The 18,658-nt window shown below is 37.7% G+C and overlaps 1 protein-coding gene across 1 annotated transcript in view; it reads right to left on the bottom strand.

The window, feature by feature from the left end:
* Positions 1-769: 769 nt before the first annotated feature.
* Positions 770-18,658, bottom strand: part of LOC149170396 (putative E3 ubiquitin-protein ligase ARI7) — a 19,938-nt gene continuing 2,049 nt past the window's right edge. Inside the window, exons 2-4 of the mRNA XM_089425560.1 lie at positions 5,532-6,064; positions 4,863-4,936; positions 770-1,167 (exon numbers count right to left, since the gene is read on the bottom strand). Of these exons, the coding sequence (XP_089281686.1) occupies positions 770-1,167; positions 4,863-4,936; positions 5,532-6,064 (1,005 nt within the window). The remainder of the gene's footprint in view (positions 1,168-4,862; positions 4,937-5,531; positions 6,065-18,658) is intronic.

Here is an 18,658-nt window from a genome sequence, read left to right as displayed (position 1 = left end):
TGCAAAGGTAGGCTTGGCAATCTCACCCAAACTGGTGCTGAAGTTATGACTGTTGTAGAGGGATCCAATGATGGGTTCCATGGCTTCATGAATAGGCTTCATGCATGTCATAAGACCATTTAATATAACCTCCATAAATGAAATCACACATAAAATATAAATATAAATCACCACTTCTTATTAAAATAAATATTACAAACATATAATAATATTGAACTAGTAATCAATCACAAGAATTTAGGTTCCATAAACCAAGATCCTTATTATGTCCAAACAAAAATATACATGAGTAATATGATAGAGAAAATAAAACTTAATCTTCGAGGTTACTTGCACGTAAAAGAATTGCTTAAACATGGAGATATACTTTAATCCACTTATCTATACACAAGTCACACTTAACAAAACAAGTCCACATATAAACAATAGATACATCAAAAGTGAATCTTTGCATATAAACAATAGATACATCAAAAGTGAATCTTTGCATATAAACAATAGATACATCAAAAGTGAATCTTTGCTTCCCCTTATGAGATTCCACTAAAAACAAAGATCACATTTCATTAAAATAAATAATCATGAAACAAACAATAATATTGACCAGATAACCAATCAAAAGGATTGGGTTGCCACTAACGTCCAAGATCGTTAATAGGCTGGAACCAACAAAGATATGATGAAATATGAGAAAAATTCATCCGAGTCCAGTGGCCCACTTGCACTGCTTAATAATAAGTGATTGCTAGTTCTAGTAATAATTGCTTCTTCATGCGCACCCTGCTGGTGCATTAATCCGACTAACTTCGGAGAGATTGTTTTCAAAAGCTTGAATTAGGTTTTCAAAATATTTGCCCATCGATTTTGTGAACTTTTCAAGCTTGATACAGAAGTCATCAAAATCGCGCAATGCCTTTTTCCGAGTCGAAGTATCAGCGTCAGCTTTAAGGGCGATTTCTATATGGTCTTGCAACTCTTGTTCAACGAAATGATGAAGTTGTTCTAAACTACTTTCAGCTTCACCTTGTAGGAATTCGAAAATATTTTGTTTTTTGCGAACAATATTAGCTTCCTGATCATGATCGCTAGATGCTGGGGTTAAATAATAGCCATATGCATATGTCCATTTAAGCATGTGCTTGAATTCTGCTATCTGTAACCATGCATCTGTAAATGGATGTTTAAACCAAAAATGAATGCAGATGGAGGTATAGAGTGTACGAGAGTGATCTCTCTATTTTGAGTGTAGTCTCCAAGTGCAGGCCTCACCTGTGAGCTACATCTCCTTCTTTTTCAATTCTGTTTACATTTTATCTTGGTATCAGAGCTCAGATTGGGTGAACCTGATCTTGTATCACCTCTTGTGACTGAAGTGCCTTTGTGGCCAGCTTGCCTTGTGGCAGAGTTACCTGTGTGGTTTGAGGTGCCTCTGTGGCCGCGTGTACAAAAGGAGCTTTTTGCTCAATTGAGTAGGTGGACTGCAGAACACCTGGCTCAGACTAGATGTTTCTTTTTTTTTTCTGAGTAGAAAGGATATTAGCGCGCTTTTCATGCTGACAGTAGCGTGAGGAGCAAGATTGGCACGAATGTTCGTCTATTAATCGCGCCAAAGTGCCAAAATACCCTATTGGCGTGGAAAATCACGAAAAAATCGCGCCAGCAATTTTACTCTAACCGATTTTCTCTTGGCACGGATTTTTCACTCGGGAACGCGCCAATATGCACGGGGATGCGCCAATCTACCTTCAAGGATATCTGCGGGAAGCCTCATCTTCGTTTGGCGATTTGCAAAGGGAGCAGATCAGAGAAGTTGCAGATCTATCCGGGAGAGGAAGATCAGATGAGTTTTGATCAGATTGATTTTTGGCTGTATCGGAGCGCGAATGATTTTGCTGAGTTGTCAAATATTGGCGTATCTAAATCGGTGACAGATCAATTTGACAGGTATCGACTTCTTGTTGGGTAGATTCATTAGAATGAGTAATACAATGGAATCTTACCTCCACGAGTCTGGAAAACTCGATGGATCTAACTTCACGAACTGGAAGTTTAAGATGCAGACCTTGCTTGAAGGTGCGAATGCTTGGTCCATAGTTGCAGGTGATGAGCAGAGGGTGAATGCAGGGGCGCTGGAGCAAGACTGGGATAAGCGAGAGAACAAGGCAAAATCTTTGCTGAAAATGTCCGAAGGACAACGTTATCCCGCACATCAGAGACTGTAAAACGTCCGCGGAGATCTGGACGAAGATAAAAACTCTGTATCAGACCCATAACACAAGCCGAGTTATGGCACTTAAAAGCAAGCTATTTTTGATGAGGATGAACGAAAATGAGACTGTTGTTTCATTTGTTGCGCGAATCAAAGATGTAAAAGATGCATTAGGGAACATCGGAGAGGCGGTGTCTGACCCTGATCTTCTCTCAATCACACTAAACCGGATGCAAGATGAATTTCAAATGTTCATCACTGGATTAGCGGCAAGGGAGAAAGCGCCCACATTTGATGATCTGACAGGGATCTTGCTGCAAGAGGAGGAGCGGCGGCAGAAGTTGAACCCCCAGAGTGATGATCTTGTGCTGATGGCGAAACGGTGATCATTCAGAGGGAAGCAGCCACAACAGTAATCACAGAAGAAAGGAGGAACATCGCAGAAATGCCCACATAAAGGTATGATTACAAATGATTTTGTAAAGAAATGTTATTATTGTGGAAAGAACGGCCATATACAGTGTATGCTTTAAGAAGTAGGTTGATGATGCAAAGAGGAAGCAGGCAAAGCATAGAGGATACTTTGCTAAAGATGATGTTGAAGAAGATAAAGATTTGAATCATGAATTTTGATTGTTCATAGTCGACCATGCCCTTTTAGCATATGATGAGGACGATATATGGTATGTTGATTCTGGAGCATCCTCTCACATGACAGGTAAAAAGGAATTTTTTGATAGTCTTGAGGAAAGTACATATGGATCAAAAATCTATTTAGGAGATGATAGTGGATACGAGATTAAAGGTTATGGGGTTATTCCAGTCAAGTTACCAAATAGAAAAATTAGTCATCTTTAGAATGTTTTATATGTACCTGGAATTAAGAAAAATCTGATATCCGTATCCACGATAACTGATCAAGATATGAAAGTCAAATTCTTCAAGACTCATTGTGTGATAAAGGATTGCAGGGAAGAAATAGTTGCAACATGCGTGCGTGTTGGAAGCCTATACAGACTAGATGTAAAGAGTATATCAAAATGAGCCATGGTTGTAGGAGGATCGACAGTCGAACAACTCTGGCATCAGAGATTCGGTCACTTGAATTTGCAGGACCTCATGCTATTACAGAGAAAAGGTATGGTTGAGGGGCTCCCTATCTTTTGTAATATTCAGTTAAATTGTGATGGATGTGCCTTAGGTAAAATGCATAGAGAATAGTTTCCTGTGCATTATAGGAGGAAGGAAACAAATATTTTAGAACTAATGCACATTGATATATGCGGACCCATGCAGACAAGGTCGCTAGGTGGAGCATATTATTTTTTGTTATTTACTGATGACTGCACTAGATATTCATGGATTTATTTTTTGAGTAAGAAAAGTCAAACTTTCTAGTGCTTTAGAGAATTTAAAACCTTGGTGAAAAAACAGTTTGGTAAGAGTATAAAAATTCTCCATTCTGATCAATGGGGAGAATACAAGCTAGAGGAATTCATGAAATTCTGCAAATCTCACGGGATTGTTCAGCAGTTTACAGTGCCACACACACCACAGCAGAATGGAGTCGCAGAATGCAAAAATAGAACCTTAGTGGAGTGCGCAAGGAGCATGTTACAAGGTAAGGATCTATCTAAAAGCTTTTGGGCAGAGGCTATTAACACTGCTGTATATTTGAAGAACAGAAGTCCTACCAGGTATCTTAGCTTCAAAACCCCTTTTGAAGCTCTATATGGATTCAAACCAGCCGTAAATCATCTAAGAGTATTTGGGTCAAAAGAATTTTCCCATATACCCAAAGCTGATAGGAAGAAATTGTATCCCAAAGCAGTTAAATGCATCTTTGTTGGTTATGGCACATAATTTAAAGCATATAAATTGTTCAATCCTGAGACTCATAAGATATTTGAAAGTAGGGATGTAGTGTTTCATGAACAGGTATAGGAAGGGAAAGATGACATTGGTGATGATTGGCACATTCCATTGTTGATGGATGAAAGTAGCGAGGATGAAAAAGAGCATGAGCAGAAAGAAGAACAAGAAAAAGGTGATAAGGCAAGCCCATTTAGAGCTGACAAATTTGAGGTAAGTCCCATACCAAGGAGATTTGGTAGGAAGACTCAATTACCATTAAAATTGAGAGACTATGCTTTGATGTCAAATGTTTTGACAATTGTAGAGCCCACTAATTACAAAGAAGCTAGTCAATTTAAGGAGTGGAGAGCTGCAATGAATGAAGAGATGGAATCAATTCTTAGAAATGACACTTGGGATTTAGTTGAACTGCCTAAGAATAAAACACCCATAGGATGTAAATGGATGTTTAAACCAAAAATGAATGTAGATGGAAGTATAGAGTGTACGAGAGTGATCTCTCTATTTTGAGTGTAGTCTCCAGGTGCAGGCCTCACCTGTGAGCTACATCTCCTTCTTTTTCAATTCTGTTCACATTTTATCTGCATCTACCACACATTTGAACTTTGTTAAACCAAATCAACTCATTCTCGTCTGTTTACACTCATTCAATATTTTAATCTCTACCTCTCGCACAACGTGCAGATTAGATAACACCTTTTCCTCTAACTTTTCATTTGCCTTCCATCTTTCCATATAAAATACCAATCGATTTGAACAAGATGTTTTAGCTGCAAACCTTTTCCTAGAATCGATGGAGGCCGAATTCCTGGATTGATTCCCTGCATCAATTCTTCCTGATGTTGTTGCAACCTGATCAGGACTATACTAATTGCAAGAATCATGTTTAAACCAATCACCAAGGCATAACCAACAGAATTGAAATTCACACGGGGACGTACATGTCATGTGCATACACCCTTGATTTTTCTCTATTGGTCGATCACACTTTGGACACAGCCTGGAATTACAAAATATCCAGTACGCATTGAGTGAATCACCATTATTAATTTGATCAATCCATTTTTTGACTATGTCGCAGCCTATTGGACGATGAGACTCCTCTAAACAATTCCAACAAAATTTATGTGAACAATTGCAGACAACCTCCTCAGGAGTTACATCACAATTAGCAGAGTCGACCTCCACACAGTACGCACAGTCTGGCGCTGGACACCATTTAACCCTACTTTTTTGTTCAACATATGACCTCACAAGGTAGGTTCTATATTTGTTCTTATATTCCTCAGATAACCCCAGAGAAAAAACCATGTCTTCACTCGCAATAGCACGACATCGTGGACCTTGATGTCAACATCGTAGGTTGAGGCATCCTGCACCATCATGATTTATTGATGTGTGAATAAAAATTCGCCAACAATCTTGGCAAAATAAATGGTCATAGTACTTGAGTGACTTCATGTCTCTGATCTTGAAATCATAGAAAATTATCGGACAGGTAGTTAACTCCTCCATTTTTTCTTCTTTGGTCTCATGTTTATCGTCCGGCTGCAAGAATAAACCCACGACATTTCTCACTTTCTCCTCATCTGAAAAGCATTGATCGTTGGCATTAATATAAATCCAATCGAAGTGACGCAAGAGAATAGCTGCCTCAGCTTCTGAGACAGCCTGCACAGTTGAAACTATTTTGGTAGCATTGTGCTGACGCTCACAAATGTCATTCAGACTTAAAACAGTATATTTCGTACGTGCTTTATTGTCATCATGATGACTCCCTGCTATTTCCACCATGCTTTCATATCTCAATTCTTCATCTTCGTTTTCGCTTTCGTTGCTTTCCCTTTCATCACTTTTGCTCTCATATATCTCATTATCCAACATTTTTTCGTATAAAGCTATATTGGTCGAGTTCGAGTAGATCAGAGTCTGAGACTTTTTTTTCCAGGCCTTAACGTGTTTAAGCAAGTTAAAGTTAAACTGCAATGTTGTCAAGAAACTCATTCAATCTTTTCTTAGCTAATATTTATCCTCATGTCACTTGGCGCAAATACCAAAAACCATTCAAGAGCCAACATTTGTGATTATCTGCTTGATTTTAAATGTAATTTAAAATAATGCTTACAACACAAAATAAAGCAATTTCCCTGCCATATTTCTCTGAGGAGAAGAATTCTGTTGTCATTATTACTTTTTTTGGGGGGAGAAACATTCCATTGTCATTATTAATGAATCACAAATCCTAACATCCACCCAATATATCTCTGAATATATCGTTGCTAGTAGACGTGTTTAATACCATGATGAAGTTGTTTGCATCACTTCATTGTGGAGGAAGCCTTTCTCTTCTTCAGCCTTTATTTTATTTCCTTAAAGGTATGCTTGAAACATTTATTGAATATTTGTAGTATGGGTGGAAGAGGCATCGTGACTTATTGAGAACAAGAGAGGTTTTTCCTTGTTTAAGCAATTTGAAATATAACTGAAGTTAACATGTGCATTTTGAAGTTTTATCCTCTCCATTTTTTACTTCGTATATTCAAGATATTGAAACGCCATTAAATACAAGGCTTTGTCGGAATGAAGATCCTAATAAAGATATGGGCTTTGTTAGGTCCCTATAATACTAGTGTATTCCCTTATTATTATTATCATTGTAACCCTTATTGTTATTGTCGTGCCCATGTTGTCCCCATATTGTTATTATTGTGCCCCATAGAAGCCCACTATTATTATTGTTGTGCCCTTACATTATTATTGTTATTTTGGCTCTCATTATATTGTGACCCCTTAGACTCCTATATATAGAAAGGAGGTCTTTTCATTTGTATCATACAAGAATTGTTTCGTTGGAAATACTAGGGGGGTGAATCAGTATTCCTTTTCATTTGTTATTTTTATGAGTTAAATCATTTATATTTAGAACACAAAATGAACAATAGGAATAAATGATTTTATTAATATAATCTTTACAATAAATATGGTACAATAAATATAAGGTTCCAATATGTTTCCAAGCACCAACTTCGTCTTTTGTGAGGCTCCAACCTCTAGGGTACCAACCCTGTCTTCTCAAGGCACCAACCTTGTGTTTAGGAGGACCACCTCCAAGGACACCAATCCTTCCAATTCTGAGGCACCAACCCCAAGGGCTCCAACCTTATCTTGTCAAGGCACCAACCTTGTTTGATTGAGGCTCCAACCTTCAGGGCACCAACCCTCTGGGCTCCAACCCACTGCTATATTTTGTCTAGATATGTTTGATAGTAATTCTCTGCTCCCAACATCTTCTTCACTAGATTATGTCTATTTACACCTTCACTACTACATCAATGACAACCTGTCTTCATATGAAGGAGTCTTCACAACTCTCCATATTGCCCTAACAGAGTCTGCAAAGTTACCTCATGATGATTTCAAGTAGGCATCATGATCTCCAATAATGTTTCCAAGATTTGTTGAAGCTTTCCAACAAGATATTTGTGCTAAGCCTCAATGTATGCACAAAAGCAATTCTCTATTTTCAAGCCTTTGTTCTTTATTGTTGTGATAACTGTTTCAAGCGTGACTACTTCTCACTATTCTTGCATAACAATTGGTATGAGAGCTTTGGATTCTAGGGTTTCGCTGCTTCAAACAGGTCATCGTTGAATTTTTTCTATACATTTTGTTTCTAAAAAGCTCCAGAAGTTGAAATTAAAACCCATTTGAGCCAAAATTGTGATAAACCTTGTGACCGAATTTCAGATCTTGTCTAGCTATAGTTTCAAAGATACGAACTGAGGAAGTTAGGGTGTTTAGAGGCTCCTAAATTCGATCTCAAACATGTCAGCTTGGGAAAATTGTCATAACTTTTTCTTTGACCATCAGATTCCAATTTTGTAAGAAGTGATAGAAAGAGGACATACTGTAGTTTGTTGGGTATCATTTTCGGAGACGAAGGTAGAAATCGTGGCATGTGGTACATCGTACAAGTTCGTTCTATTGAGGTAGTCTATTATTCATTTTTTCTATATCAAGATACATTGTCCATTAATTTTTCAAATTATTGGCATGAACCATCCCTTTGTTTTGCCAGTTAATTAATAATTTTCAAGAGGGTTCTCCATTGTTGGTTGATATTTTTGCCATATTCCAGTGCTTCCATGGTAACATGACTCTATGGATATGGAAGCAATATTTATTCTTGATTGTATTATTCGGCCATGATAATGGGAACAAATTCCAGAAATAATAGTGTCTTACTTAGGGGAGTAAATTTAAATTTAGGTTATGGTGCCAAATTGTGTTCGAAAAACATCCTTGTAAAAAGGTGCCCTCTATATATTTAGTTTCCCAAATAGAGAATTATTTCATAAAATGCTTATTTGGTATTCTTTATTCATTCATGAATTACCTAATTATTTGGAACAATCATTTCTAAAGAAACTGTGTTAAGGAAATCTATGTAAATATTATTCATGTAAATTTGTACAACTGAATCCACCATATTTGAAGCTGTGGAACTGTAATGAATGTGAAAGGACTAGATGTTAGCATCTATATTTCTCCATGTGGTTCATTGTTTTGATATTTGTATGCAATTTTTTTTTAAATTTGTTCTTGTCAGGAGGGGTATATGCATTGAAGATATTTCCACCAATGTGATGTTGCACTTTGATCCATAGTCTATAAGGTAGTTATCCTTTAATTCTCATTTTATTGGTGAAAAACTGGTTTTTCATAAAAGATTTGTTTCTTACAATGGTCCTATGCAAAATTTTCTTCATGGTTTCTCCTCCATTTCACGGTTTTCAATCCAAAACTCATGCAAAGTCCTGTTAAATCTTGTACCAAAATCAAACTCCATGGAAAACCCACTGCATGCAAACTAGTTTCCTTTTTTGGTAAGGCATGTTTTGAGGAAAATTTAAGCCTTAAAGAGGAAAGAAATTTCAGTAGATTAGATTCACTAGATAGAGCCAAGACATAGATCATATATAGGCAAAGGAGAGGAGGAAGTGAGTATGACAAGGAGTCCAAGTTAACTTTAGGCCCCTAGTCACTTAGCTAAGTAATTATTTGGAACAATGGTTTATGAAGAAACTATGTTAAGGATATTTATTAAGGTAGATTTGAGTTTTAACTGTAGATTTAGGTTGAACTAGTGTTGGAGATTGTGGCAACCTTGATCTCCTTCCCCTTGACCCAACTTTAGGGCTTCCAACCAGCTTCCCTTCTCCTCTTTTGAGTTCTAAACTTGTAATCATGACATAAACTTGAAAACTATTAAATCCTTCTTTCACAAACACAACTTAGAGCTCCAATACCAAAATGATTTGATTTAGAATATTAGATTATTGTGCTAGGATCCTCCACAGATTAGAAACAAAATTATTTCATTGTACTTAAGGATTCATGAATTTTTGCAAGTGAAATGATGAGTTTTTATGTTAATTTTATGAGAAATTTAACATAAATACGAGATTGAACAACAACATAAACATGTACAGAACATCATCAAAAATACATTAGAATAGGAACATGATAAAGGAGTTCACCACTCCTAGTATATGTCTCCTTGGTCCAGCTTCCAATGGCTTAGGCCTCTATATTATGCTCAAAATTGTAGAAATATGTGTTTATAATGCTCAAATTCTTTTGAAACCTGCTTCAATGAGTCCAAAATATCCAAAAATGGCTATCTAGCCTCTTTTTGCATCCAATTTGAGAAAAAATAGAAGAAATTATGACCTCTCCTAGATTTCCCAATATTCGCTCCACAAACTGCACCATTTCTGGCATTATCCAACAATTTTGCTCCAAAAAGCACTAACTAGGCGAAAATTTCACCGTGTGGCGGCCATAAACTATCAGCACCAACAACTACATGGCAAATCGCAATCGGCGGGAACTAAAGAATCTTATGGTTTGTGAACACAATGTGGGTGATATGTGATTTGTGAAATGTGGGGCCAATGGCAGCCTACCACTTGGCACCTCCACATTTGCTAAAGAGTCCTGCCACATCATCTTCTCCTGCCATTTGTCCAAGTCAAACCTGAACTTTAACTTGCTTTAACTTCTTCATATGAGCTCGGATTCGAGTGTCATTCACACCATTGGAATCAGGATGACGAGCCCTTTGATATGAAGCTAATTTTATCAAGATTCTACCACTTTGAGTTTTGAGCCTAATTTTGAGCACCTGATCACCATGATTCAATGATATATTTATATTCTTCATTTTCTTTTTGTCCATTGGTTTTAAATATTCTGTTTTAAAAAAACGTTAATAATATGAAAATACTTATTAAAAAAATTTCAATATGTTTTTTTGTGAAGACACTTCTTATTATCTTGATAAATCTATAAGTTTGATATCTCTCTTTAAAGTTGTAAGTTAAGTGTATCTATTACTTATGGGGTATGCATTTTGTCAATGTTTTTTTTTGTAAGTCAAGGATCTATTCATTAATTAAAAGGAGAGTACATAGATATCAAAATTCAAGTGGTGTCACCCCGATCGGGTTTATTGACCAATGTTATCACCATCTTATAAAAAAACAGAAGAAGAAGCATATTATAATTCTGTAGATTGATAGGCCAAAAACACCAAAAGATAAACATAACCAGAAGGACGCCTATGACCATACTCAATCATCAGAATTAATTGACTTTGGGTTATCCATCCTAGTACCTAGACGGGAAGGGGGGCGATATGAACACTGAACATGTTTCCCAAAGTGATCCAACCATGTTTCCAACTTCTCGACCTCTTTTTCTAGCAATTTTTGTCATCGCCAAATGACCACAATCCTTTCTCCGAAATGGAATTGAAAGTAATGCAATTATTTTAACATGGAAATGAAAATATCATGCTCTTCCTTTCTGTTACTGTTGTATGCTTCAAGTGATCTAGAACAGACTAGAGCAGGTCACAATGGGCAACATAGCGATTATGTCGGCCAATAGCTCCTGTGAACCCCTGCTTGTGACTGTAACCCCGCACACCTACTTCATGCCCACGATCCACACTTTATTCTTATTTTCATTACCTTGTTGAGGTGCATAGTCAAACTGAAGAGCAAGACTTTCAAGAAATTGAAAATTCTACTCTAGAACTATTGCAGGAAGGGAATTTCAGCAACTTTTGTGAAGGAGAAGGAGAAACAGGGGAAATCGAGGAACGAAAATCTCCCATTGGAACAGATCGGCCATTAAACAACCCAGATAAGGGGAGCGCTGCGAAAATCATTGTTGAAGGAATCCAATCTCCTCAGACATCAGGCATTCCCCTTATCCCAAATAAAGGAAGTGCTATTAAAACCATCCCTGCCAAAACCGTTCCCTCTCAACCTAGGAATACCCTCCTAGATATCCCAGAAGGTTATTGGCATATATTCGATCCTATGGATCAGAACTAGCCAAATACTCAAACCTCTACATTACAATATCCTATAGTGGATTCTGCAACAAATGCGCCCATGAAAGCTATCCCTCTTCAACATATCCCTACATTTCACGGTCTCACATCAGAAGATCCGGATGCATTTTTATTCGAATTCGATGTGTTGTGCAGAGGATATGATTACACCACCGATCCCTAGAAATTGAAATTATTCCCCTCTACATTAAAGGGGGCTGCTTTAAGATGGTTTATGGGACTAGGTGGTGGGGTCATCAACAATTGGGATCAAATGAAAGAATCTTTCTTAAAAAAATATCAGGACTATTGTAGGTCTAGAGAATTAAAGGACGAAATATTTCAAATGACAGCCAAACCAAATGAAACATTAGAGGAGTATGTGGAACGTTTTCAGTACAATTTACAAAGATCTCCTTATGCATCACTACCTTTACCTGATAATGTGTTAAAAACTGCATTGATAAGGGGCATGAAGGAACAGTGGATTGAAACATTAAACATCATGGGAAAAGGGGACATTTATCAAGAGAATTTTGCTGACATCATTGATTTATGTATCAGGAGTTCGAGAGGCAACACAAGAGTAAAACCAGCAGAATATGATCGGTTTGCAAGAGACAACAAAATATCAACAGAAGGAGTAACACGTGTAGAGATTGGAAATTTATTAGAAAATTTTAAAATTGATATTCTAGGGACACTAACTACACAACTTGATATTATCTAGGCCAAACAGAAGCAGATGGAGGTAGAACAAAATTTGGCAATCTTCTGTCCCCGATGCAGGAAAAAGCATAGTCACAAGGAGTGTCCACTGGATACAGTCCAAACATGTGCCATCTATACAAAAGACCATCTTACGGAAAGCTGTCCCTCACTTCCTGGATTAAAAGCAGTATATAAGGAAGCGGAGGAAGAACCAGAATCTATGTACTTTATCAACCAGCGCCGCCAATGGCAGCCGAGACAATCTGGTATGTTTCCAGACCCAACTTCTTCTTTTCAACCTCCACAATATAATGCTCAACAATATAGTATGTGGCAAAGTCAGTCCCAACCCCCATTTTCAAACTGGTCACCACCGTCGTTTCCTTCTTCAAACCCATGGCTGAATCAGGCAAGCCAATCTGCTTGGCCGAATTTCCCTTACACTCCACCATATTGGCAAAATAGCCCATATCCTCCACAATGGACTCCCCCTACTTCACAAAGTTCACCCTGGAAGACAAACTGGCAAAGACCGATGCACCAGCCAGTAGGAACTATTCCGCTCCCTCAACCTACTCTGCCAGCTTTACAACAAAATCCCTAGTCTAATCTGAGACTGCAACTCCCAGCCCAACCCAACCCCAATCCAAATAACAGACTGGTCCAATCTCTTCAAATCATAGAATCACCAAAAATAGGACCCGACCTAAGGGAGTGTAATGATCTTTAGTTACGATCTGTACGTATTATTGAAACTAAGGGAAATAAAATAGTTCATATTGAAGATCAGTTATCAAGAGAACATCAGTTGCAACAAGAGGATGTAAATAAGTAGCAGACTCATAATCAAGCAACCACATCCTCTCCTCCATTCCCAGAACGATTAGTCATACCTCGACATTTACAGTATCCTGACTTTGACATTCTGGGAGAATTACAAAATCTGTACATAAAAATCACATTCCTCCAAGCCATTCAAGACATTCCTATATATGCAAAAACTATCAAAGAATTGTACATAAAGAAACCAAGGAGGAATATAACAACTAATCCAAGAGTCCAAGTAGTCGGTACTTTATCTGGTTTACTATCTGAGAAAGAAACACCCATTAAATATCAAGACCAAGGAAATCCAATTGTAACTATTCAAATTTATGGTCAGACCCTGTCTAATGCCTTAGTTGATCTAGGAGCTGCAATCAATATTTTAACAACCACTACCTGTAAAAAGCTCGGCATTACATCTGTAGAACCCACCTCTACTTTGTTAGAATTGGTTGATCGATCTGTAGTTAGACTAGAGGGTACTCTAGATGATGTCATGGTCTCTGTAGATTCCTGGGAATATCTAACCGATTTCCTGATAATTAATCCAAAAACCCGACTTGATGGACACCTGCTAATCCTAGGTAGATCTTGGCTTACCACTGCCAATGCTTACATTGGTTGCCGGCAAGGAAATATGACCATAACCAAATGACCTGATATCAAGAATTTAGTTTTATACCCTCCAGCGCAGCCAAGTGTCACAATAATTAAAACTAACAAGCACCTTGTATCATACCTTACTGATAACATTAGATCTCCATTGACTATACAAGAGGCACTTGATTTTAAAGATCAAACAAAAGATGATGTCATTAACAACTTCATTAGTCAAACTGAATCCGGATCCTGCACACAGTGTCACATGATAGAAGCAGCATTTGATAATGAATTAGAAGAAGATCCTCTGAAAGATACACATGATCAAACAATACCTGTTACTTCTATTGCAAATAGTAAAATTGTGGAAATTGAACCGGGAAAAACTTTAAATATCAATGCCAACCTCACACCTGAACAAGAAACGAAGCTCATCCATCTGTTAAGAAAATATCAAGAAGCATTTTCATGGGATTACCCTGATATGAAAGGAATCGATCCACAATTGTGTACACACCACATTTATATAGAAAAGGATGCTAGACCTGTTCATCAACCGCAAAGAAGACTTAATCCTCATCTAAAGGATGTGGTAAAAGCTGAACTTTAGAAACTTTTAGATGTCAATTTTATCTATCCTATTTCTAACAGTAAATGGGTCTCTCCGCTTGTGGTGGTACCAAAAAAGAATGGGAAATGGAGAATTTGTGTGGATTACAGGGAAATTAATAAAGCAACACAAAAAGATCACTTTCCTCTCCCATTCATAGACCATGTGCTAGATACTTTGGGAGGAAAGAAATTCTTTTCTTTCCTAGATGGCTTCAGTGGATACAATCAGATTCAGATTGCCCCTGAAGACCAGGACAAAACTACTTTTACTTGTCCGTGGGGAACATTTTCCTACCGAGTTCTACCTTTTGGCCTATGTAATGCTCCTGCCACATTCCAAAGGGCTATCCTTAGCATTTTTGCAGATTTAATAAATGATGGACTTGAAGTATATATGAATGACTTTACACCATATGGAGACGATTTTGATCCAGCACTAGACACCCTAGAAAAAGTCCTACAATGCTGCATAGCTACCAGACTTTGCTTAAGCCACGAAAAATGTTATATGATGATGACTGAAGGACTTATTCTAGGACACTATGTTTCAGCAGCCGACATTCAGGTAGACCCGGCCAAAATCCAAATACTTTTGCTTATTCCCACTCCTACTACTCAAACAGAGGTACACAGCTTTCTTGGATTTTCTGGCTATTATAGATGATTTATAGAACATTATTCACACATTGTTGCACCTTTATATGCACTAACTAATAACGTTGATTTTCTTTGGACAGAAAAATGTGAGCATGCTTTCAAGGATTTAAAGAAGCTCGTATCCACAGCCCCAGTCCTTCGAGGACCAAACTGGGATTTGCCATTTCAGATATCATCTGATGCCTTAGATACAGCCATTGGCGCAGTCCTTGGGCAGGAAGAGGATAAAAAACCATACGCTATCTATTACATCAGCAAAAAATTATCCCCTAATGAATTAAATTACACTGTTACTGAAAAGGAATTCCTAGCTGTAATACGTGCTGTCAATAAATTTAGACATTATATTACAGGCTATCCTGTTATTTTGTATACAGATCATTCCGCCATAAAATATTTAGCAAATAAGGCTGTCACAAATGCCAGAATAACTAGATGGTTGATTTTATTGCAGGAATTCGATATCACAATCAAGGATCGGCTTGGCAAAGAAAACCTTATAGCTGATTTTCTCTCAAGAATGCCAAAGCCAATTGATGCAGTAGCAGTTGAAGATCAATTTCCGGACGAACATCTGTTTGTTGTTGAAGCTCAAACACCCTGGTATGCTGATGTTGCCAATTACCTTGCAGTAGGTAAACTACCAAAACACCTAACCCCTAATCAACGCAAATAGATTGTTCAAAAGAGTACTCAATTCTCCTGGATTGGGGGCTATTTGTTTCACACAGGGGCAGACATGCATATCAGGAGATGTGTTCGAGAAGACGAAATCTTTGACATCCTAAAAGCCTGTCATGATGGAACATGTGGGGGACACTTCGCTGAGCATAGAACTGGACATAAAGTATTACAGACATGATATTATTTTGCCCACGATTTTCAGAGATGCAAAGAAATTTGTCCAAGCCTGTGACAGCTGCCAGCGAGCAGGACGTCCTGGTTAAGCTGACGAGATGCCTCTGAAACCATAGTTAGTAATCGAACCATTTGAGCGATGGGCTCTTGATTTCGTTGGACCCATCAACCCCTCATCAAATCAGAAAACATATATCTTGGTGGCAACAGAATATGTCACCAAATGGGTTGAAGCAGAAGCATTGCCAAGAGCCACAGAGGACTCTGTCATACAGTTCCTGTTCCATCTATTTGTACATTATGGCCTTCCAAGGGAAATAATTATAGACGGAGGACCACAATTTGCTGGGAATAGATTAGCTGCAACACTTAATAATTATCATGTCCAACATAAAATCACTACTCCATATCACCCACAGGCGAATGGACAAGTAGAAAGTAACAATAAGGTAATAGAATCAATCCTAACAAAAACCATTGCGTCACATAGGTATGATTGGGCTGCCCGACTACATGAAGCACTCTAGGCCTATAGAACAACATGGAGAAGCACCACTGGTTACTCACCTTATCAATTAGTGTTTGGAAAAAAACCCATTTTTCCTATAGAATTTGAAATCCAAACATTACGAACAACACAGGAAGTTGGCTTAGATCTAAGCGAGGCACAGATTAATCGACTACAGCAGATCAATGAATTGGATGAAATTAGGCTCTCTGAACTACAAAATACAACATTGATTCAACAGCAACGAGTTAAATGGCATGATGCCCTCATCAAAAACAAAGTCTTCCACGAGGGAGATTGGGCTCTGTTGTACGACTCTCGGTTTCAGGATTTCTCTGGGAAACTCTAGACTCGTTGGTTGGGACCATTCGAAATCCAGAAGGTACATGACAATGGGACACTTACTCTAATCACCATTGATGGTTCTGGATATGTCTTCAAAGCAAATGGCCACCGAGTTCGTCTCTATCGTAAACCACTCACTTGGGAATCCTTCTGCCAGCAGCTACGCCGAGACACTGATATGGAGATTTTAGGAGAGGAAGAGAAGTCTTCCTCACCTGTAATTCATTAAGGAATTCATTTCTTTTTACAATTTGTACATAAGTTCTTTTCTTTAAGTCGTTCTTGTACATATGCTTGAACTAAATGTTTTCTTGTCATTTTTTGATGCTCCTTTTCTTCCTCAAGATTGCGATTTTTTCCGTTCCGTTTCTAAAAGAATGGCATTTGCATGTTTTGTTGTTCCTTTTCAAAAGGAACAACATTCTTGATTTTTCTGCTGTTCCTTTTCAAAAGGAACAACATTCTTGATTTTTCTGCTGTTCCTTTTTAAAAGGAACAACATTCTTGATTTTTTTGTTGTTCCTTTTTCAAAGGAACGACATTTTATTTTGATTTTTGTTGTTCCTTTTTCAAAAGGAACGACACTGCGGTGTGTTTGCTGTCCCTTTTCCAAAGGCGCAACATATTTTTGATTTCTACTGTTCCTTTTTCAAAGGAATGACACTTTTGCGTCTTTTTCTGTTCCTTTTTCAAAGGAACAACATTTTTCATGGTTGTTGTTCCTTTTTCAAAAGGAACGTCATTTCTAGTGTTTTGTTGTCCTTTTTTTTCAAGAAAGATAGCATTTTTTTTATTTTCTGCTATTCCTTTTTCAAAGGTACGACATTGGTGTGTTCTACTGTTCCTTTTTCAAAAGGAACGACATTTGCACTTTTGAGACCTATGCTCCTTTGTTGTTCCTCTTTCCACAAGGAACACTTCCTACATACCTTTTCTCTCCTTGTGAAACAACTTGTCCCTTTTGCTAATCTAAATTGAGGATGCTTCTTGCTCCTGTTCTTTCAAAGTCTTTTAGAGACAGCTATGCACTTATGCAATGAACATAAAATCACAACATACTGAAATCAACAAATTATAAATCGTTATCTTTATAAGGCTCTGTATTGGTAAGAGGACAAAAGGAAGGACATACTTATTCATCATCTTTTGTTATCATTGTCTTACTAATTTTGCCTTGATTGGTTATCTTTATCATGACATTCCCTTTAATCCTCTTTGATTATTGTTTAGGAATAAGAGCAAATGGTTTATATCTTCCTATTGAGATGATAAGACTTCTTCCACCATTCCTACTCTTAAGGAGTGTTGAACCACCCTTTGTGTATAAGTAAGTAAAAGTGCTTTATGAAAAAGAAAAAAGTAAAAAGATGAATTATAAGTTGTCAAATGCAGGATAGGGGGTCTCATCAAGAGCTAGCCTACCATGATCATGAGGATGGAAGTGAAGTGGAATTCCCTCTATGGCCACCACACCAGGGATATGGTCCAAAAGGTATATCAAATAAACAAACCTTGGAACAGGAGGTCTCATCACAAGCCGGCCTGCCCACTCTTCGCTCCCTCCTCGTGAATGGCATTATGGCTAACTGGTTACCAAGCCAGCATAATGGCCTACACTTTGACATTACATTCCTTAAAATTCACATAAAGGGTCATGGTTCCAGGGTGAAATAAACAACTCTGCCAAGGTTATGGACACTTGTCGGCAGCAGAGCACTGTTAATGGTATTGAAGTCACATTGATTACACCAATAGGTCAGATACTAATACTCTTTTGTTTCTTATATCCTAGGCACTAATCATACATTATTTCCCGACTTATATATCGCATGAACATTTATTACCACCAATCATGGCAAAGGAGGTGACAATGACCACTTGAGATTTGGCAAGTACAACAGACATCCTATCCCCCAGCCTCGCAACATATCATAGCAGCCTCTTACGTAATACGCGATCCAACTTTATGCCTCAATTTTGGTAATTCGTTGTTTTCTAAACATGGCATATTTTTCATATGCTGTTCCTGTATGACTTGGTTGCAGATTGGGTG

Source organism: Pinus tabuliformis, chromosome 4_2 (assembly GCF_031772625.1).
Source record: "Pinus tabuliformis cultivar Carrire ecotype Pingquan chromosome 4_2, CPIR1, whole genome shotgun sequence".
NCBI lineage: Eukaryota > Viridiplantae > Streptophyta > Pinopsida > Pinales > Pinaceae > Pinus > Pinus tabuliformis.
The sequence above is the reverse complement of the archived record's forward strand: the minus strand, read 5'-3'. Positions and strand labels throughout refer to the sequence as shown.